This window comes from Otolemur garnettii, unplaced genomic scaffold, assembly GCF_000181295.1.
Source record: "Otolemur garnettii isolate 467f Iridium unplaced genomic scaffold, OtoGar3 scaffold00090, whole genome shotgun sequence".
Lineage (NCBI taxonomy): Eukaryota > Metazoa > Chordata > Mammalia > Primates > Galagidae > Otolemur > Otolemur garnettii.
Window position 1 is genome coordinate 5024541 of NW_003852485.1, and position 24473 is coordinate 5049013.

At 35.6% G+C, this 24473-nt stretch overlaps 1 protein-coding gene across 1 annotated transcript in view; it reads right to left on the bottom strand.

The window, feature by feature from the left end:
- Positions 1-24473, bottom strand: part of LOC100963118 (sodium channel protein type 1 subunit alpha) — an 81365-nt gene that overhangs the window by 31284 nt on the left and 25608 nt on the right. The window contains exons 7-16 of the mRNA XM_012808453.2: positions 22662-22725; positions 22022-22163; positions 21209-21415; positions 19158-19442; positions 17526-17906; positions 16161-16293; positions 15196-15434; positions 13472-13645; positions 12192-12548; positions 9919-10398 (exon numbers count right to left, since the gene is read on the bottom strand). Of these exons, the coding sequence (XP_012663907.1) occupies positions 9919-10398; positions 12192-12548; positions 13472-13645; positions 15196-15434; positions 16161-16293; positions 17526-17906; positions 19158-19442; positions 21209-21415; positions 22022-22163; positions 22662-22725 (2462 nt within the window). The remainder of the gene's footprint in view (positions 1-9918; positions 10399-12191; positions 12549-13471; positions 13646-15195; positions 15435-16160; positions 16294-17525; positions 17907-19157; positions 19443-21208; positions 21416-22021; positions 22164-22661; positions 22726-24473) is intronic.

Below are 24473 nucleotides of genomic sequence, written 5' to 3' on the forward strand. Positions count from 1 at the left end.
TTTTTTTTGGTTGCAGCGTCATTGTTGTTTTGGCAGACCTGGGCTGGATTCAAACCCACCACCTTAGGTGTATGTGGCTGGCACCTTAGCCACTTAAGCCACAGGCGCTAAACCTATTCCATATATTTTTGACATAAAATCTTTTTATGTTTGAAATAGCTATCCATGTATTTTATTTACTCCTCAATTCAATATTTGTTTAGAAGGAATTTCTTAATTTTCAAGTGGTTGAAATTCTTTCAATTTGTTATTAATTTTAGACTCAACTGCACTGTATCAGATAACCCTGTATAATGTCTATTAACTTAAATTTATTGAAGTTTACTCTGAGCTCTACTTTGAGCTCCAGTATATGGTTAATTTACGCTAATATCCCATGAGCATATGTGAATATGCTTTTTGAAATTATGTGAATATGCAATCGTTTTTGCATATGTAATATTATAAAATATGATTTTTTGAAATTATGTACAGTAATAATACATTTCCTTTTGTTATTTATGTTATTTAAATTCTCAGTGTCCTTATTTTCTCTTAACTTTTCATCACAGGCTTAATTGTATTAAAACCGTCATAATCAGTATATTTTTATCAATATATTCTTATACTTCTCATTGTTGAGATAAAAGATAAAGTGGCTCTCTCTTTTTTTTTTTTTTTTTTTGAGACAGAGAGAGTCTCACTATGTTGCCCTCGGTAGAGTGCTATGACATCACAGCTCACAGCAACCTCAAATTCTTGGGCTCAAGAGCTTCTCTTGCCTCAGCCTCCCAAGCATCTGGGACTACAGGTGCCCACCACAACATCTGGCTATTTTTTGTTGCAGTTGTCATTGTTGATTAGCCGGCCCAGGCTGGCTTCGAACCCACCACTTTCAGTGCATGTGGCTGGCACCGAGCCTCTCTTCTTTATTTGACTGACATAATAATATTATTATTTAAAAAAGGAAGGAAAGACTCTTTACATGTATGGGAAAAGTCCAGCTCTACATTAGAACATAAAATATGAGTTCAGAAAAAATATTCAAAAAGTAGATAAGAGCAAAACTAAAATAGTCTCAAATAAGCATTTTTATTGATTTAAAAATAAATAAAGCTAAATAATTTTTCCTTGTTGTTCAAGATCAAAATTCAATTTATTTTTAAATCTATATTTTACATAATAATTTATTCTTGCTGCTTTCAAGACCAACAGAATATTTTAAAAATCCATTTTAATATTTATTAGGCAACTAATCATCCTTTAATTTGTTAATTTCCATATGGGCTAGTTCCTTTGAAAATAAGTATACTTTCAAACATTATCCTCAATAGCTAAATTATGTATTTATACACTGCTTTGTATTGTTCATATTTTTTGGCAGACTGACTTAATGTCTGAGCTGGGGAAATGGAGAGACCACATTGTATCTGAAGCATCTACTTTGCCTTGTACATCAGGCCATTCAATAACCACTTAATAATTACAATCCTGATGGGAAGAGCATTTTTTATCCTCAGTGGATTTATGCAACATTTCTTGCTTTTTAAAAGTGTTCTCTACTATAGCAAATGATTTTGACCTTGAGGGTGAAGCAAAACAAAGCTAAGCAAAGGGAAGCCAATCAAACAATCCACTCCACAGTACTTCTTTGAGAGTAAATGATTAAATGCTTTTTTCTCATTCTCTAACTTGATCTTAGAATGTTTATGCTTTGACTTTCACATTCAGTTTCTTACAGAGATCTTAATTATATAATTTAATATGTGTTTAATTCATAATAAGTGATATAAATAAATAAATATGGAATTTAAAGGTCAAAATGATATAGAATTAGTATGATATACATACACTATATATATATTACATGTACTATATGTATATATATTTAAATGAAACAAATGAAGAATATAATTCCAACTACTCATTTTTAAAAGTGGGTAGGTACTATTTTAAAGATGAACATTTTAATATTGTTTTATATATGTATGTTTTATATATGTGTCTATAAAACAGGTATGTGTGTACATGTATATGTGTTTATACATATACATATAGACATCTATCATGGCCTTATATATCCCAAATCATACATAAATGAGGTGACCAAAAATATTATTATTTCATTGTGTACATTGTGCACTAGTAAATATATCCAGTGTACACTGTGCGTATTAAAAATTAAAATCATCTCTATTAAAGACTCTCAACAAAGCAGCAATATAATATCAAAGGAAAAGACACTGTTTTGAGACTTAGCATCTCATAGGGCAGCTAGAAAACTCAAATATTAACTCACTAATTCCCACATCATTCCTAGCTGATTTCTTCATCAAGCTATATGTTGTAAGAACAATCTTAAGTAGATTTTCATATTTACCAGAGATTAATTTTGCTTATTAATTAAACACATGCCCAATGTAAAGGGGAAGACTGAGGAGCATAGTTCTAATATCGATTCTGAATTCTGCTTTAAAGAATGTCAAACATGAACCTTTACACTAACAATTGGAGATAAAGAAACATAACGTATCATTACATGTTGGTCTAATATAAAATCATTGTAATGAAAAAAGTGGGAAAGGGTACAAAAATATCCTGCAAAATTGCATTTATAAACCCCAGCTAGAAACCCAATTGGAAATCAAATAAGCAATTTTTATCATTAGATTCATTTTAGGGAATTGAGCTTAAAGTATTTCTCATGTTCTTTGACATTAATTTTCAACATTAAATGATGACATTAGATAAGTATCTACTGTGTAAGGAACTTGCATAATTAATGAAAGCGTTCAAGGTATTGTGTTGAGGGTCAGACAAACTTGGATTTGAATCACAATTACTGGCTTTACGGTTTTATGGACTTCAGGCAATTATCTTGACCTCCTTAACCTTTAGATTTATAATTTGTAAAAATGGTCCTACTGCAAATGGTTGTTTGAAGGATCAAATAGAATGACAAATGGAAAATGTTTGGTATGTGCTTTCTTGATAAATGGTAACAGTTTTCATCACAATATTGTGTAATTCGTAAGACCCGTAATTACCGATATTTGACATTTTCAACAACCAAAAATACTAGAACATTCCAGGCACCAACACTAGGACCTACAAAATAAAATAGTAAATATGGTAGACACAAAAACTGCTCTCATGGTTCATAGTCAGATAGAAAATACAGATAAGCAAACAATTGCCACACACTCTGCTAGGGTTCTCCTAAGGGGTATTGAGAGTACCTAGCTCTGTCTAGGAAGGGAAGGGTAGAAGAAAGGGAGAATTAGGTCCAGAATGATGGGTTGGGTGAAGGAGGAGTATTTCCAGCAGAAAGAACAAGTATAAAGATGCTACTGATAAAGTATGCAGATCAGGAAACAAAAGATCAGCGTAGCTGGGTGGGGAGGGGTGGGATATACTATTTACAAGACTAGATGGGATCAGTGGTGGCCAGGTTTTGCAGGGATTTATACCCTTGTTAAACTGCATAGATACCTTGAACAATAGGTAACGTCTGAAAGGTTAGGGAGGATACAGCTATGATCAGATTTACATTTTAGAAAGAGTCCCCATGGTTGTGCTCAGGCCAGACTAGTAAGGCAGCTTTAATGTGAGAGGTCTGCAGGGAGGCTGTAGCAGGAAATCTGAGAGATGGTGGGAGCCTGACATTGGGTGGAGGCAGTGAGGATGCAGAGGAGTAGACAGGGAGAGGTGGACTTAGTCGTGTAATTACATAGATATAAGAAAAAGGGAGCTTGGATTTCCATGGCTAGATGGTAGTGCTCTTTATGGAAAGTAGATGCCATCTCATGGAGGTCATGGGCTCAGGCTGAAAGTTGTCATATGTTCCTTAATCCATATACAGGAGGGAAGAAAGTATTAAATGGAAAAATATCAGCAAAGCAGCTAGTACATTTTTTCAAACACAGTTGATATAATTGGGAGAACAGATGAAAATCAAGAAGTAATTGCGCATCACCCATTCATTCATTCATTTAATACGTATGTTGTAAGTGATGGGCACTTAAGGTAAGACGTGATTAGTGATTTCTTGCTCTCACAGACCTTCTGATGATGCATCACAGAAATGTTTCCTTATGATATGGCAGATTCTCCCAGGCAGTATTAAACTCAGAAGAAGTTTCCCCTTAAGTACCACCTTGAGTATCCATAGCCTGTGAGTCTACGTGCTCTGTGAGTGGAACTGGACTTCCACAGTGTGGAAGGCAGAAACAGGTCAGCCAAATGCAGGCCAGCACAAGAGGAAGGAGATGGTTCAAGACTGAGCAAGAGGACTCACAGCCTCCTGGCTGTGCTATTAATCTAGTCTAGTGATCAGAGGATGGCAGTTTACACCAAATCTGTAGTTGACACCCATACTTAGTTCTCCAATAAACAGTGTCATTCATTTTAAATAAATGCCAAAGAAAGCAACTTTTCAGAAATTATTAAGAAGATTGAGAGTAACAGTAAGAACACAGACTGTAGCAGACTGCCTGCATTCATTCTAGTCTGGGATCAACCACTGACGATGTGTGTGACTGCAAATATTCATTTGTTCAAAATATGGTTCATTCTAATCTCCAGGATTGCAGTAATAATATCTATCGTATGGCATGGAGCTTAAACAAGATGATATGTGTAGAACCCCGCAAACAGAGCTTTGTGCATAGTGAATGCTCAAAAAATGATGCTTCCTATTAAAGTGACCTGAATTACAAGGACTCAAATGATCTTTTTACTATTTTTTCTGAGATTCACAAATTGCTCAAAGGAATATACTTTTTTCTTTTCTTTTCTTTATATATTTTTTCTTTATTACTTTAGCAAAGTGTGTCATTTTTATTCCAAAGAGGTATAATTTTAATGACTCAATTGTTTAAAAAGGTATTTATAATATTTAAACTGAATCTTAAGTCTGAATCTTAAGTCTGTCTAAGCCACCATTCTTAACCCTTAATGTTCAATAGAAACCTACATTCCTAGCTAAAATTTCTATTTCTTGAGTCAAGCAATGTTTCAAAGCTTTAAAAACAATTCCTCAAATTATTTTGATATACTTGGGTGAGGTCATTGCAACTCAAAGAGATGATGAATGTGGCCCATGCCAGGCCTTTTCTTCATCTGGAAACCAATGGGAGGAAGATGTAGAAAAGACTGCCACTAAGTTTGTCCTGGGATAGAAGACAGTAATGTGAGACTGGATCCCTGATGCAGGAGTATAAGTATTAATATGTAAATATGGCTTCTCATCTTACCATGTCTCTTCACATCCATCTATTCTTGGTTTCCTGGAAACTGAGACTATTTGCCACTTGCTGACATCTTCAGCCTCATCTCCTGTGACTTTATGCCCCAGCAATTCCAATCTGCTCTTTGTTTCCAAACCCCTCCTGTTGCATCCTGTCTTCATATTTTTGCATATTTATATTTTCTGATTGGGATACCCTTCAGAAAAACCATTTTCCTAAATAATGCAAGGGGTTTACCATATGAAGAACTTAATCAAAACAATTTTACAATTAAACAGAAAAAATGCAATTTATTACTATCCCCAGATAAGTTTATAAAACAATTTATTTATTTATTTATTTTTGGCTGGGGCTGGGGCTGGACCCACCACCTCTGGCATATGGGGCCAGCACCCTACCCATTTAAGCCACAGACGCAAATGATTTACTAAAGATGTAAAAAAGCATACAACAAAAAAATAAGCATAGTGGAATATGTTATTAGTTAATTTTGATAAAAAAAAAACTAACTGAAACAGTATGGTGGTATGTGACTAGTGATAACCATAATGACGATCATTTATTGAATGCTTCATGTAAAGCACTGTGCTAAGCACTTCGGGTTATCTTATGTAATGTCCCTCCCAAAGATTGCAGAAGATAACATTTTCTTATTTTTGAGATGAGCAAATTGAGGATTAGTTAGGGAACATCCCACAGTATGTAGCTAATGTGGAATTATATAAGCCAGTATCTGATCTTTCACCAAGAATATTGTAACTATAGTCTCACCCATCTAAAATCAAATGTTTAGAATGTGAATATTAAACAATGAACTCTTGTAATTTTAACATGAGGCATTAATACAATTTTGGGGGTACTATTATGGCTCACTGTAGATAAGTCATTATTCAAATTATGACCAGAAAACAGTAACACATTCAAGCAAAACGGGTATAATACAGGCCATGAAAGATAACAGTTTTGAGTCAGTAAAGTATGTCTGAATAGAAAAATTCATATTTAAAGGTGGAGAGCCATGCTACCAGAATCACAGCTTATGGTTTATTAGTATTGCCCATTATCTAGTCCCCTTGAAATGTGGGAACTGCTGAATAAATGAAAGTAGGCAAAAAGAATAAAGGGAAGCACAGAAAAACCCCAAATATACTTCAATATACTATAGTCTGCATTACTAACGGGGACTAAAGAATCTTCACCTTGGGGGGAATCGGCTCTCGGTTTCATTTCTCTAAAAGCAGAGCATCTCATAAATTTTGTCTTGCTTTGAGGAACGAACTACAACATAAAACTGATGAAGCAATGAGGAGAAATAATTTCGTGTGGGTTTATTTCTGATCAGAAGGAAGAAATAATGAAGCAGAAGGGCCAGGAAATTTGAGACAATACGACAATCTATAAAAGAATATTAAAAGAAAGTAATTCAAAAGTGAATGAAAGAAATGAAAAAATATTAGGGGATGAATAGAAGTTTGTGTATTTAATTTTTAATATTTCAGTTGGATGATACACAAACACACTTCAGTAGCAATTCATGTGAAGACAATGAGGGGTTATTATCTTCTTAGAAACATGGTATAAACTGGGCGGGTAAAATGGCTAACAAAAACAAAATATAACTCAACTGAATCCTGAGAAAAATGGGGTCCAATATCATGGCACATAAAACTGTATTTTCAAGTACACTTTCATCACAGCAAGTGTGACTGTGAGAATTCTTCTAACTGATTCTATGAAGAAGGCTTGACTGAGCTGGAAAAGTTTTATCTGAGTGTCTACTTTGTATCACATATGTGTAAGTAGATCAGGACATCAATAGAGAGACATATATCCATAGAAGTAACTATTTTAAAATCTTACAGTACTTTGTGAGATGGATGAGTTGAGAGTATGCATTATTTATTATTACCTATGCTGTATGCTTTACATCTCTGGAAACCAATAAAGAAAGTGATCATTCTGCCTGGGGGCCAGAGGCTTCCTTACAGCTACCTTCAAAGAGCTGATACACTGTTTCAGAAACTTAAGAGCTGCTGAACCTCTAGCTCTACACCTAGGGACCAAGTATGTGCACTCTAATTAGACAAACCATTAGGATTCAGCACAGACAGTAAAACCATCATTTAATCAGAACTTTACCCTACAACATGCAACGTGCTCTTGATGTAATCTATTTCATTAAGATAAATTAAAAAACCCCAGAGGTCTATTAAACAGTTTCCTCAACTCCAACTTGTCCATGACACACAATTTGAGAAGTACAGCACTAATTTATCTCTAGTTTCTGTTATCCTAACATTGAAAATGTCAATTAATGCGATGTCTCACGATGTATAAAGAAACTATAAAGAAACAGAACTGCCTAGACTGGCTGGGTGAATAGCCACTTTAAAAGAGATTCATGTTCCTTTTAGCCCTGATCAATACAAACAAAAATAGTAACAGTATAAAACCCGTCAAATTTTTTCAGAAAAAGTATTTGTTATGGATGGTCTTTGTAATAAAATAACCCTCCCTGTTTTAACTTAACAGATAATAGGTAGGAGTTATTATTCCTCATCAAATATGTAATGTAAGTCTAGAGAAAATCGGATGAGGATATTATGAAATTTCTTTAAGCAGAGGTTAAGAACCAACTTTATAAATAGGAAGACAATAATTTTTTTTAATTGACCATCCTGTTCCTTAATGCAAAACCTGAGTCCTTTAATGAACAAAGCTTAAACTGAGATATATTCAACTTATAAATGTTGAAAAATTCCCAAATGTTTTACCAAAGCAATCTATCGTTTATTTCCTGAATCTATTTCTTCAATGGCCATGAGAAATGAGACCAGGATCTACCTACCATTATGTCTCTGCACTATACCTCTTCTCTCATTACCCAAAGTTGAACAACCTAAGAAGCTCTAAAGCTAGGGTTAAGCATCAGGTTTATAGCTCCAACACTAGTCTCCTACTGCAAAAAGCCAAAGATTACCTGAAATATTCAGAGATTCATTATAATTGCTTAAAACATCTTTAAAGAGGCATATTCAATAATTCAAAAGAACGTCACATGCCTGTGGTATCTTATGTGAACAACTATCAAAATGTGACATGGCATTATATTATAGAATTGTATTGGTAACAAAATGTCTTTGATATGCTACATCCTTTAAATTATTTATACTGCGTAGCTTAAAGAATGGAACCTACACTTTTTGAGACTTCCATACACTGAGAATAAAGGCTTTGTTCTAGGCTTTTTTTGAATTATCTTAAATATCCATTAGAAATAATCTTAATAATTTTAAGTGGGTTGGTCGCGATTTAATTTTGTCCCCCCTCAAATCCATACGTCAAAGCTCTAACTTGCAATGTGATCGAATTTAAAAATAAGGCCTGTGAGGTAGTGAAAGGGTTAAATGTAGATAAAAGGGTGGGGCTGTAATCTGATAGGGCAGGTGCCTGATAAGAAGGGGTGATAGCAGAGCTCTTTCTCTCCAGCACAAGACAGACAACAGGCTGAGTGAGGACACAGCGGGGAGGTAGCCATCTGGAACCCAAGGAGACAGCCCTCACCAGACATGGATCCTGTTGGCACCTTCAACTTAGACTTTTCCAGTTTCTGAAACTGTGAGAAAATAATTTTGGTTGTTAAACTACTCAGATTATGCTACAGAGTTATGGCAGTCCAAGAAGACTAATATATAGAAAAATGCACTTTTAGTTAAAGGAACTACACAGAATAGTTCTTGTTAAGTTCTTTTCCATACACATGTGAAAAAAATCTAGAAGTACAATCTTAGCTCTTCCCTCACTAGCTATATAAGCTCCCTAAGCTAGTGTTCTTATCTAAAACGTTAGGATGATAACACATCCCTTTCCGGGGTAACACAGGATTAAATCAGGTGCTGTTTATCCTTTCGTAGGATGATTCATTCATTCATCTAACCAATCCTTTTGTAGGATGATTCATTCATTCATCTAACCAATATCTATTGGTGAGGATGAGAAACATGTGAGTTATTCTTCAATTTACCATTCATTTCTCTGGGTTAAATCTTTGTCTTTGGTTCTTCCGTGAAGTGAAGTTTTAGGTTATGGCAAAAGAATTCTATATAGAAAATATATAATTGGCAAATGCAGGCAACAGAATACTATGTACATATATTACAGATTCCTTGGCTTAGGATAGGGTTGTGTCCCAACATCGTATTGTAAGTTCAAAATACTGTAAGTTGAAAATATTATAAGTCAAAATAAATTTCATACACCTAACCTACCAAGCATGATTGCTTACTTAGCCTAATCTCACTTAAATGTGCTCAGACCATTTACATTAGCCTACAGTTGGGCAAAATCATCTACGACAAAGCATATTTTATAACATGTTGAATATATCATGTAATTATATGTATGTATTATTTAATACACTATAGAGTATAATATTGGTTGTTTATCCTCATAATCACGTTGCTGACTGGAAGCTGTGGCAACAGTATCACAAGAGACTATTGTATGGATATTGTTAGCCTGGGAAAAGATCAAAATTTAAAGTACAGTTTCTAATGAAGGCATATTGCTTTTGCATAATCATAAAGTTGAGAAAACACAGTGGAACCATCTTAAGTTGGAGACTGTCGATATATATGTGTGTGTATGTGTATGTACATATTTATACCTACCCACCTGTATAGAATCTTACCTCTTTACTTTCTTCCAAATCGGATTCACTACTAAAGTCCTCCGTGTTTAAGTTTTCAAAGTCAGACTCTCCTACAGCGATTGGTACAGTCACAGTAAGACTGGGATTGTGTATGAATGACATGTAATCACTTTCATCGATGATGTATTTTTCGACACTGCTGCCGGTGCCTATGCCACTTGTGGTTCCATTTACGTCTTTAAGATAGTCAAGATCTTTCCCAATTTCTGTTGTATGATTGGACATACAATCTTTCCTGTTGTTTAGATCATCAAGTGGTTTAATTTCATCTAAAATCTTTTGTTTTCTAACAAAGGACTGCTGAATGAATTCATATATTTTTCTTTTAACATAATCTATTCCTTTCTGTATCCTATCCACAGCAATTTGGAGATTGTTCATTTCATTATCATCGTCAGTGGCTGCGAGGTTGTCTGCGCTAAATGAGCTCAGAAGCAAGGCCAGAAAGAGATTCAGGACCTTAAAAACAATAAAAAACATGGTTACAATTTCATTCCAACGTAAAGCAGTACAGATTATTCTTGTAAGTGTGGAGGAAACTATGAGTTATGTTTTATTGTTTTTGTTTTATTTTGTTAGGTTTATTGAGACAGAGTCTTGCTTTATTGTTCTGGTTAGAGGGCGGTGGCATGACCATCAGGTATTGCAACCTCAAGCTCCCGATCTCAAGCAATCCGCCAGCCTCAACCTTCTGAGTAGCTGGGACTACCACGCCTGGCTAATTTTTTTATACTTTTGGCACAGACAGGGTCTTGCTCAGGCTGGGCTCAAACTCCTGACCTCAAGACCTCTTCCCACATGGCTTCCCAGAGTTCTAGGAGTATAGGCTGAGCCTTGTGCTTGGACCCTAAGTTCTAAAACTAAATGAAAAACACTACAGGATAGTGATGAGAAATTGTGTGATATGAATTCGTGACCTGATTCAATAGCTGCTTACCTATACATCCTTGGGCAAAAACATGATTTCTATTGTTCTCAAGTTCTCCCACTTGTAAAATGAATAAGTTGAATGAACTGACATAAGGTTATACTAAGTTTAAAATTGTATAAATGGAAGAAGATTTATATATGGGCTATACAAGATTCCTCAACTTAAAAATCACTAATATTTGCAACTATGCATTTAAATAAACTATGCATTTAAATGTATTCTATAGTTTCTTTTTGATAAACAGAGACATTAAATTGGAAATTAAGTGAAAAATCTATTAGTGCTTAGAATGAAGATTAACGACTTAACATAGGCATTGATACTTGTTTTCTTAACCTGTTGTATTTCTCATTCCCCCACTGTTGACTAATTAGAACTGTTTTTGAATAATCTCTTATATTTCCACAAGACTGGCACATTGATGTCCACATCTTTTGTAATATACTATCTAATTCTTACTATGAACAATAACTCTTCAAATTTCAGAGAGAGGAGAATTGCTCAGTTACTCCTTCAGTATAATCTCAGGCATCATTTGCTATCCTTTGTTATGACCTGGAGGCAATAGAGAATAACCCAATTCAGTCTGGCTAATACATCTTCCATGGGGCATAGAGTGATTGAATGCTTGTATGCCACAAAAGGGCAAGGAAATTGCAGTCATTATGAGCATTTAAAGGCACCATTTTGTAGTTCTATACTGGAAGGTAAAGGTGGGCTTTCTCACTCTCTTCCTTTTAGACTTCTCTCTTCCTTGGCTCTGAATTTGTAAAATGTTCCCAGCATATCATTTTAGCCCTGTCTTCAATAAGATACTTTATTGCAATTCACAAAATAAATATGATGAAATAATTGACATAACAGAATTAGGTATAAATTGTAGGGTCGCTGTTACATTGTGTTTTCAAAGTGAGAATATAAGTATATCCAAGGTAAGAGACTTTTTATCATCATATGGGCCTTTATTTTTTAAACAAAATGATCAGCATTCTATTATGCTTTTAATATATTTCTGAAATAGATCTGTTTTTTTCTTTTTGATATGGAGTCTCACTATGTCAGCCTTGGTAGAGTGCTATGGCGTCACAGCTCACGGCAACCTCAAACTCTTGGGCTCAAGTGATTCTCTTGCCTCAGCCTCCCAAGTAGCTGGGGCTACAGGTGCCCACCACAATCCCTGGCTATTTTTTGGTTATAGTTGTCATTGTTTGGCAGGCCCAGGATGAATTCAAACCCGCCAGATCTGGTGTATGTGGCTGGCGCCCTAGCCGCTGAGCTATAGGCACCAAGCCTGAAACATGTATCTTAAGTGAGTACATACCACTAGGTTTCCAATGACCATGACCATCATGAAGACAGTAAGGCACATGGCTTGGCCAGCGACCTCCATGCAGTCCCACATGGTCTCTATCCACTCTCCACACAGCACACGGAACACAATCAGGAAGGAGTGGAAGAAGTCGTGCATGTGCCAGCGCGGGAGCTCACAGTCACTGGAGATCTTGCACACACAATCTTTGTAGCTCTTACCAAAGAGCTGCATTCCGACCACGGCAAAAATAAAGACGATGATGGCCAACACCAGCGTGAGGTTTCCCAGAGCCCCCACTGAATTGCCGATGATTTTTATCAGCATATTTAATGTTGGCCAAGACTTTGCCAGCTTGAAAACTCGGAGCTGGAAAATAAAAAGTTAATATGCATAATTATGATCTTTTAAAACATTACATATATTGAGATTTACCAAGAATGATAACCAAAATTAAATCTCTTAATGCCCTAAATCTCTCCAGCTCATGACTAATTTAGTTCTCCCTATGTTAGCCATTTAAGTCATTTTATCTGAGAGTGGATTGTTAATGATTATTTGGGATTCCACACTTCTTAATTTGTTTTATAAAGATGGTTTTAAGATATACCATATCTGACATTAAAATATTAATATCTGAATCTGAATGATCTCTACTGAAAGATACTCATTTCTCAATAACGTGCAAAGTAACATCATCTTGAGTCCAGATATAAACAGAGAAAAATGTTTATTATTTATTAATGATCCTTTGGAGCATTACCATAGTTATATGTGCAGGGATATTTCCTGTGACTACACAATTGTTTCTCAACTTGCAAGGGTATATATGTGAATTAATGGGCTATTTAGTAATCATATAAACTTTTTCTTCTTTGATTTTTGAAAGGTATGTATTTTCCAGAGGTAGAATTATGAAAAGTTTCCACCTGCACATTTCGTAGCTGATTATTATTCACTGCTACAAAGGGCCATTTTTAAGTTAAAAGCTGTTATATTTTCATTAAAAATGTCCTTGGATCTAGAAATACTAATTTTAACAGTCTCTAGAAACAATATTAGTGAGAATAGCAACTGAGTAAGATATCAAACTTTACATGACTATGTTCTTGGGAACAGAGGTTTTAGTAAATTTTTTTTTTTTACATTTAAGAACAGTTTTTGACAACATGAATGTTACACAACAAATTAAAGTGGTCATGGTTATGTGGCAAAATCTACGACAATACTACATAAGAATGCTGATTGTAAGAATGGCTTTTGTGTTTGTTACTCTTTTGTTTTGTTTTTACCAATCGGAATGAACGAAGAACTGATAATCCTTCCACGTCGGCGAGTCCAAGTTCTACCAGGCTAAGCGTTACAATAAAACCATCAAAGATATTCCAGCCTTCTTGGAAATAGTAATATGGATCCATGGCGATAATTTTCAGAAACATTTCTGCTGTAAAGATCCCAGTGAAAACCTAAGATCACAACAAAATGACTCTAATTCCATCAGATAATGATAAAATACATAATATTTCCTCTTAAAACATAATGCTTGTGCTGCTTTCCTTATTACGATTCATTCCTAACTTAAATTGATATAGTAATTTACAGTTGATGAAAGACTCATGTACTGTATTTCATTTTATTTTCACAGAAACTCTAATACATGGATAATATAGGTATTACAATGGTTACTTTGCAGGTGAAGAAACTAAGATGTTCAGATACACAAAATAACTCTCTTTCTATCATAGAACTAGAAAATGGCACAACTAGGATTTGAGTGCAAATCTTTTTAGGGTGTTCCCTCCATTACATCAAGCTGCCTCATCCTGCTGACTGCATACAACACAGATGCTGGCATGATTTTTTTCATAAACAGTTGTATTATCTATAAGTTTAGTCCCAGTGCCTTAAATCAGATAGAATTATTATACATTATTATCTACTATTGTAATATATGCATTACTATCATGACTTGTTATGCACATAAAAAATACATTTATTTTCATAATAAAAATAGCAGAGCTTTAAAATAGATAAATAATAATACTGCAAGATGTTACCCGTTTTTTCTTTTTTTTAATCGCCCTTGTTAGAGTGCTATGGCGTCAGCTCACAGCAATCTCCATCTCTTGGATTTAGGTGATTCTCTTGTCTCAGCCTCCTGAATAGCTGGGACTACAGGTGCCTGTCACAATGCCTGACTATTTTTTTGCAGTTTGGCCGGGGCTGGGTTTTAACCTGCCGCCATCGGTATATGGGGCCGACGCCCTACTCACTGAGCCACAGGCTCCACCCATGTTTTTGCTTCTTACCATCAAAAATCCTAAATCTCAAACCAAATGCTGTAGAAAATCATACATTACTTTCGATAGCTCTTTCTTGTAGCAAATACAAGGTAATCTTCCTAAATTAGGTCAACTGGTAAAGATTTTAATAATTTATGACTTTTTAAACACCAAAAGAAAGACTTAAGTAGCGACCTTCTCCAAAAATGGCCCTTGCTAACCATATAATAAATAAAATGTACTAGCAGTGCTCAATATTTCATAGTTTTGATATAGAATAGACAAAACAATGCATATACTTCCTAGATCCTAGAAGCAGAACAGTTAGACATTTATTAGTTGTTAAATTATTTCTTGCGATGATGATGAGTAAGAAGGATTAAAAAAAAATCCAACATTTTATTGTAACCTTCTAAGGTAAGGAAAATTATAATAATATCATTTCAAAAAGTATATTTTTTAGCTATGAATTACTTCTTCATCTTGGCAAAGTTATAAATATCACTATTGACTTTTCAAGTAGTACTGCAGGCCTATGCCTACTGTTTAATTTCTCAGTTTTTATGAAGACATTAAACGTCATTGTTTTTGATAAAAAGTTGGATACAGATATAGCCCATTGAGGGGAAGTCGGGAGGTACAAAGGGTGGTTAAAAGACTGCTAAAAACTATTGTAAAAATTTCTCACACAGAAAATTTGAAGACGGAACACATTTACCTTCCAATATGCTTACCAAGTTTCCTACTGCAAGCACATTATTAAAATGTTCTGTCATGGGGTAATGTTCCATGGCCATGAAAAGAGTATTTAAGACAATGCAGATGGTGATGGCCAGGTCCACAAAGGGGTCCATCACAACCAGGTTAACAATATGTTTCACTTTTAACCAATATGGAGAGCAGTCCCAGATTAAGAATATGTTGGAAAATTTATACCAACAAGGTGGGCATTTCTGCCTAGACTCTTCAAGTTCTAGATTAAAAGAAAAATAAGAATGACCACCAAAAAATAAATCTGTAACATTATATACATTTATTAAGATCCACTAGATGTATTTTTGGTAACTAGCACATCTTTATCTACAACAGAGTCAACCTTTTTTGTATTTGTTAAAAAATGATAGGATTCATTGTAAGACTCCCAAAGACATTTCATTAGGCATACACATACAGCAGACGTAGGAAATAAGAGTTTTTTCTCTTGTGTTCTGACACCGTCCCTTGGCGCTCCGCCTCATGTTAAGTGAATGAATTTTTAAACGATGTCTTCACAATAGCATAGTTTGGGGGTAGTTTAGATATTGTGTCTAACCCTATGTAAGTGACTACCTACATTGTCAACCTCAGGCTATAAAAGTTAGTGTAGGTACCGATGTGATATAAGAATCATCTCTTTGTTTCTATTTTGTGGAAATGCTGAGGCTGGCAGGGGCCATGCTGCTATATGTCCTAAGCTAAGCAGAACAAAGGGAGGCCTGCTATGGCAAAGAGTCACCTTTTTCTAAGAAATGATGAAAACATTCTTAATTCCAGTATCATTCATTAACAGATAAATTTAAATAAAATTTATATATTGTAGAACATACGTATACATATAATAAATAACTCTTGAATAAGACCTATTGTTTTATCATTAGAATGCACTGTTCCCAACTCACAAGTGGAGATCTTTTCTCAAACAACACAATTTGTTACACACCTTCTACTGTATTTGTTAGGATGCTGGCTATACTCATCGCTCTTTGCCTTTGGGAAGGATCTTCTAGGAAGTCCATGGAAGCATGGAAAGAACTTGATCTTCTCTTTCTCATTTCGGTTTCTGTGGTTGTTCCCTGTGAAGAAAATGCTAATGCATTAAATGATTCACTCAAGCCATGTGGTGAGCAAACAGCCAGATGGTGACACAGTGGATTTCATGAGACACACGCGTCATGCACTGGGTTGGTGATGGCAGGTATGACTGACTTATTGAATCATTAACCTGGAGTGTCCAAACTGTCCGCCATTTAGTCATACAGCAAGAAGCAGGATTTTTTTTAACTCTCTGATTTCATTTTATGAAACATGATATAATTTTGATGTAGTAGATAAATCTCTTGAGAGATATATTCAGCAGTTACCCTTATTTCTGAATTAAGAGTAATTTAAGGGTGACATAAGTGATCCAAGCGTTGGATTTTGAGAAGGTAGCCATTTATTTTTAAGGAAATAACAATGATTTCAACACTTTAGCTGTCATCTCATTTTCTGGACACAAAACATGGATAGTCACTGACAACACGAACCGTATGTTAGAAAAAACACAAACATGCTTCATGGACAACAGTTTCATCCAGGGTACTGAAGCAATAAGTCATCTAATTGTGACTGAGTCACACCTCTGCATGCTGATATATTCCCAAATGTGTGAACCGTCTAAAATAGAGGCAGCATCTGTTCAGGAATTCCTCGTCTAGGTAAACGCTCATAAGCACATAACAAACCTTTGTAGACAGACAATTATTTTTATCTGTCTGTATTAATAATTTATTTGCATTTCTTCATTTAGATTCATTTAGAAAAGACCTATATCAGCATTTATTTAGTAAGATAAATATAAGTCCCAGAAATTTTAAGGGAGCCATGACACTATCTATTTAAGCACAGTGTTTTTGAATATCTAAACTAAAGCAGAGATATACTAAAGAATATATTGGAAGATTTATTATACACCCCGTATTCTTAAACACAAGGGTCATTCATGGACTTTTCTATCAGAGCCTTTGAGGAGATCCTGCTAGGTCAATTCAGTACAGGTGTATAGCAAATCCTCCTATTTGAGGCAGTAATTATTGTGTTTAATTAATACTCAGCACGCTTAATAAGTAAATGCATTCAGGTTTGTGCAGGAGAGTGTTGAGGTCTTAAGTTTTAGTTGGTTAGTCTGTTCAAGAGACTACAAGATGCAGGTGCATTCATAGCTTGACCAACCAGGAATCATTCTCAAGGTTGCCGTTCTGTAGAAACACTGGCTGGTGCAGCATTAATGAGCCAGCCATGCCTGAACTATTGAAAACTTCCTTACATTGTCATCAGTAGCTGGCTTATCTATTATCACCTCTGGCAGAAGCTGTCCGACAGGCGATGTAGGAACTGAAGGTCCACCAACCAAGGAAACCACACCATTGCAATCCACAGAGCTGTGCATCTTCCCATTGGCTGGAAGCACGGCCAGCATCCGGGACGACCTGCTGGTCTGACTCAGGTTACTGTTGCGTCGCTCTCCATGCCGGCGGGGCACAAACAGTGAGTCTCTCCTACTCTCGTTATCCTCAAAGGTGCTGTGCTCATCATCAGCAAAGTCATTCTCAGATCCCACATCCTTTGCTCGCCCTCTAAAGCTGAAAAGGCTTGTTCTGCTATTGCGCCTTGGAGAAAATAGGGACCCACGGATGCTCAACAAAGACTAAGTTTGAAACAAACGAAAAAGGAAAATCACGTTACTATGACCCTTTGAAACATGCTTTCATTCTGCAAGATTAAGCAGGAGATTTCAATACTCATAACAGAATGTGGTTAATTTCTTTTGATTCACATTCTAATTGTATATTCAGATTAAATGAAAACAGTTTCATAAGAAGGGCCTTCTAGCCCTAGGGATTGAGGAATGCGGACATAGATTGGAACCTAAAACTATTGCAATAACAAAAAACAAACAATAACAAACCGAAACCCTTTTATTATTTCTCAGTTTAAAAGGAAACATTTTTAGTATATCACAACAGACATTATAAACATCCAATGAACACTGGCAGCATCACTTTAACAAGGCCACATCTGTTTTCATTACTCGTTTCTATTTTCTTTTTTTTTTTTTTTTGAGGCACAATCTCACTTTGTCACCCTTAGTAGAGTGCTGTGACATCATAGCTCACAGCAACCTCAAACTTTCGGGCTTAAGTGATGTTCCTGTCTCAGCCTCCTAAGTAACTAGGACTATAGGTGACTGCCACAATGTCCTGCTATTTTTTTTTTAGAGATGGAGCTTCTCTCTTGCTCAGGCTGGTCTCAAACTCCTGAGCTCAAGCAATCCACCCACCTTGGCCTCCCAGAGTGCGAGGATTATGTTATTCTTTTGAAACATTCCTTCACTTTTCCCAAATTATTTTAGTATGTCTTTCTAAAATCACTTCAGTTATTATTTCTTTTTCACCTAAAAGTCATAGTGTTGTTGGAAATTGATGTTCAATACTTCTAAAATTCAAAGTGATGTATCATGACTAGTGTTTTCAGAAGCACGCACGTAGGTTATAAAGAAATTTGGGGCAAAATAACATAAAATCATAACATAATCAAAAGGATATTACTGCTTAAAGAACCAGAGTTAACTATTTGTTGTTGTTGATGTTTTTAAAGGTGCTCAAGATCAGAAAAATTAAAGGCCATTAGTTATAGTCAATTGTCCAAGGACAATATCAGAATGAAAATATAGGTCCTCTGACTTTCAACCCAGTGTTATCTCAAGTACATCAAGCTGGAGACTTAACATATATGTGGAGTAAGTGTCACATGACAATGTAGAGAAGTTGTAAGTTTACATATAATAAAAAGTAGTACTCTATTTAGTTGATGAAAATTCCTAAGCCCCGTCTAATTCTCTCCCTCTTTTCATGTCCTAATTCTCATCCATGTATCAGTAAACTCAGCAATGCCATACCTGGTGTGGGGAAGAGTACCTCTTTTCATATGTTAATCTGTTCCCTTCAATGGAGAAGCGAAACCCTTTCCTTCTGATGCTGTCTTCAGATTCAGATTTATGGAATTCATCATCATCTTTCTCTTCCCCACCGGACTGCTCTTTCTGCTTCCTTTTCTTCCTCCGATTTCTTCTTTCCTTAGCACTCTTGGAACTCAACTTGGAGGCTTCCGATGAGCTGTCTGAGAGCCTGCCCGCTGCACTGGGCTCTCTGGAATGTTCAGAGGCAGTTACCGTTGCTGCCTGCTACAGGAGAAATAGTTTAGCTTGGCTCTAGAAAAGACTGATCTTTCTTTAAAATGGCTTAAGCATTTGCATGGCATTGAACAAATACATTAGCTGACTCAAGCTGATCTCACCTAGACGTGTCTCTGCAAGTGTAAGACAGAATTTTTTTTCTATCTAATGAAGACTTTCAAAGATAATTTGCTTTTCTCTGGGGTAAAGTTTATTATGTCTGTGTTTATGCTTCACAGACCACATATTCAAAGAGATTTATCAGGCATCAACAAGGGCATAAATTTATATGACTTTGGGGGATTTGGTATACTCTAAAAATTAGTATTTAATCAACATTATCTTATTTTCTCTGAAAAAGAAAATGGAGCATGGAAGAAAAGCTGATGAGTCAACTTGAGGTCATCCCCTCATATCTCAAGGCAGAGGTGTCAGGTAAAGATCTGAGTCTTCCCTTGAGTTGGTGAAATTGCGTTGTCCAATAGCCTCTAATGTTATTATTCAAATTTACAGATGGTTACAAAGTTCCTTTCTCAACTTCTCCACAATACTCTATCCAGAAAGTTTGCTAAGCAAGACAAGATATCTAATTCTCCTAACATTGCCCTCACAGTCTTCACCTCAGCCACCTGGTCCTAGAATGAAACAATGCTTTTTGATCATGTCTCCTACTCATACTAAGTAGGCTTTTAAAATTATTATCATTGTTCTAAGAATAACAGAATTCATACATAGAAATGAATATTCCTAAAGCATTATTAGTAAAGACAATGAGTTTGCTTGTTCATTAAAGGTTAGAGAGTGATAAAAGAGGCATTTTACAATAGACTGTACTGGGAGCGCTGACATCTCACTATTAGAGCAAGCTATCCTTCTCAGATTCTCTGATTTCTGTAAGTTTGGTAACGTTTATACACCTACTGGATACTGCTGTATCTGAGAACACTATACTTAGGGTGACCAGATTTTAACATGGGTAAGGCGGGACAACATGGGGGGGGGGCAGGGCAGGGGACGGGGTGAGGCAGGGCCTGACAACAATGCAAACGTTGATAAGCAGGTCTCGATAATCACTTCTCAGCAATTATTTGTTATTATTACAGTTTAACATTATAAAATTAACAAAAGTAATATAAAACTCATATTCTGGTGAAATAGCCACATGGCAGCCCCAAACCATATATTCCCTTCTTGTCCCCCGCCGTCTGTGCATTCTTTTCAAAAATCGCCACAGGATGCAGGACAAATTGTTGAAAAGCAGGACTGTCCCGCCAAAAGTGGGACGTCTGGTTACCCTAACTATACTATATGTTTACTTCTTCATAGAGGCAATTAAGTGATTGCATTAAAAACCAACATATTTTTGGTTAAACAAAAGTGAAGACTATTGTTAAGAATTAGATGAGCATCTTTTTATAATAACTAAGAATTATTTTTCCTAAGAAAAGGTGATTTCTATAAGATTTTCTCCTAATGCCAGTATACCCATTTAGTAAATTTTCTTAGGTATGAAGACCCGCAAATCACATTTTCTCTTTTATTCTGATAATCTTGAGGTAATTAAAATAACAGGAAAATTCAATTGTGTTTAATAATGTAAACATCTTAGAAAAATGAAACAAAATAATTAAAGTAAATGTAACTAAGTAGATGATCACAGTATAAAAATCTTTAATAATTCCTCATACTGCCAGCTACCCATAGGAACTGTCAAACAACTTTCACTCTTGCTTTCTCTCCATCAAATTTAAAAAAGTTAGATTTGGAGAATTTACCTGAGCTGCCTCCTGTTGCTTTTTAAGTTGTTCAAGCATCTGCTGAAATTCAGCTTCTTTCTGTTCTGCCTCCTCCATGGTGGCCTGGTTCTGCTCCTCATAGGCCATGGCCACCACAGCCAGGATCAGATTTATTAGGTAGAACGAGCCCAAGAAAATGACCAGCACGAAAAATATCATGTATGTTTTCCCAGCAGCGCGTAGTGTCTAGAAACAAGGATATCAGAATTATTTTTCAATATTATTTCACTAACGGGTACCTTACTTGTATGTCTTGCAGAACACTGATATAGATAATAATTATGTTGGTTACAGCATGCCCTACTTTTTTTTTTAGACATCAGCTTCTTCCTTCTCCCCTAACTTATGCATTCATACTCTGATTTCTAGGAGGGATTTCTGAATCCACCAAGAATGAAACAATCAGTAAAATACCCTGGAGACCCCCATGAAAGAGGAAGAGAACGAAGTTATCTTGCTACATCTGCTTTTTCATTTCATCATCTCCCACATGAAGGATAACATTTGTGGGGGTACAGAAGGCTGAGGGGATAATGTGACTTCTGTTCAGGAGAGTCTGTGCTTAAGAAGGAAAAGAAATAGGTTTTGAGCCAATGGGAAATGGGAGAGAATCGCTATCCTTGACATCACTTTGTTCAACATGTGTTACAGTTAGTGGGATAGAAAAACTCAAGTCTCCTGACTTCAAGCCTCTTCTTTCCACTATATTGTGCTATGGTTTGGATTTTATAGGTCAACTTGTTTCTCATATATTTCTACTTAAATGCAGTGTGTGGCTCTTTAGGTTCTCACCAGTTGATAAAGATTTTCCCAGAAGTCCTGAGTCATTAGTCGAAACAAGGACAAAAAAGCCCAACTGAAGGTATCAAAGCTTGTGTAGCCATAATTAGGATTTCTACCGGCTTTCACACACATATATCCTTCTGGACATTGGCTATAAATGAAGTAAAAGAAAGTATTACAAGATATTCTACCATGTTTTTACTCTGGTAGCACTTTATATTTGCAACCTGGTTTGGTTTATCTCCCAACTTTGACTGAATATTGTTTTATTAGTCATTTGGCATCATCATTCAAATGTGGTGTGGAATTTCTAATAACATTTTACAAGACTAGTATCTCTTGATAATTGTTATTTCAGTATCTCCACTTCAATTTCACTTCTATGAAGTCTCCTGAGTTGATTCCTTGTCCAATATGTATTAAGGGAAATAACATTGCAATTAAACGTATTATCTCCTCTTTTATAATACAAAAAAGCTTACTCAATATTTAAATACTCTCACACTTTACCAAAAAGCTTAAGTATAGCAGATTAATGCGAGTGAAATTAGTTGGCTGTATTCTTCCGGTTATACAAAAAGAGAGAAAAAACATGCATATAGGTATATGTACACACAAATACAAAAACATGTGCTAATTATTGGCTTACCCTGCATCAGAGCTATTTCCACATAGTAGTGCATCTGGAAAACCCTCCAGGAAATAATGATATCCTGTTTGAGAAAAAGAAAGTTATATGATGAACATTTGCATTGTTAAAAATACTAAAATGAGAATAGAAAATCAAATTCTACTTTCAGGTTTATTAAGTAACTTGAAACATATAACTCATTCAAAGGCACAATTATCTGCCTCTTCTTTCTCCAAATACTCGATATTATGTTAAAAGGGCAGTGGATACTTAACAATGCTAAGTACTTCATTATGAACATAAAATTAGTGATAGTCACAGGTACAAACATAACCTTTTGAAAAGGTATCTGTATTTTTCCACCATTCCCATAAAAAATAAATTTAGTTCAGTAAAAATAGGAATGAAAGGAATTCCTTTGTTTTCTTAAAGCAGCCATATACTTCAAAATAAAAGAACAATATATTGTTCAGTTATCTTTCCTATACTTTTAACAGCATTTATGCATTTTTAATAATTAAATACAACTTATATTATTACTATATCAACTTTCAGAATATAATATAGGCAGTTTACAGCAGCAGAAGCATAAATCATATCAACAATTAAAACAAAATTAAAAAACATGAAATACTAAAGCAGGGGTTATTTATAGTAATTCTTTTAGATTTAGTATTTTTTCTAGAATTAGTTTGGGAACTGTCAGACCTCATACAGTGATGGCTCTGATGGTCATTCCAGAGAAAGAGTTCCAAAGTTGCTTTGAAGGGCAGACTAAGTGCTAGCATCAGTGCACAGCTTCCCTAGGGGTGAACTTTGAAGGTGACTGCATTTATATTCAGCAATGAGGTATACAGCACTTTCTAAAAGATGAGTTTGTGAACTTAATTCCCTACCTCATAACCAGGTCCATTGCTCCACCTACTAGATTCTAAGCAAGCCACCAAGTGGCCCAAGAATCGGTCCTCTAAGACATAGCTTTGCTGCTAGTGTAAGCTGCTCTGAAGCCTAAAATCAGTCATATTTAGTTCATTGCTCCTACCATGAGTGTGCAAAGACTGGCTCAGCTGGCATTCAAGTCCCCAGCAAAATGTGACACAGCCTCAACTAATAATTGTGCTGTAAGCCACCAAGGTAATCACATTTACCACAGACCCTGTGTGCTGTCCAAGCAGTTATACAAAAGTCACACTAGTATAAGCACCCCAATCAAAGCCAAAGTGTCCTAATTAACCAAGAACATACATACATCTTCAGAAAAAAATTTTCCTCTTTCAAATCAATTTTTAAAAATTGGAACAAGTGACTAACTCTGCATCATACATCAATAGAAGGACATAGGAAATGTAAATAATCAAGGAAATATTGCACTATGAGGCCTAGAATCCTAACAATGTAGCAGGCCAATGAGGGTGAATTGCTTAAGCTCAGAAGTACAAGACCAGCCTGAGCAAGAAGGAGACCCCATCTCAGAAAATATTAGCTGTGCATGGAGGCAAGCACCTATAGTCTCAGTTACTGGGGAGGCTGATGCAAGAGGAATCCTTGAGCCCAAGGGTTTCAGGTTGCTGTGAACTATGATGATGCCAGGCCACTCTATCCAGGACAACAGAGAGGAAAAAAGAGAAAGAAAGAAATATGACACCACCAGGGAACCACAATTGTCCAACAATGGATAGCCCTTGAAAGAATTCCAAAATATGTCAGATAAAGAATTCTGATTCTTTACTGGTTTGAAATGTTCATTCTAAAGAAGTTAAATAAGATTGAAGAGAAATCTGGGAAAAAATATAAATTTGCAGAAAATCAATTCAGGATATGAATGAGAAA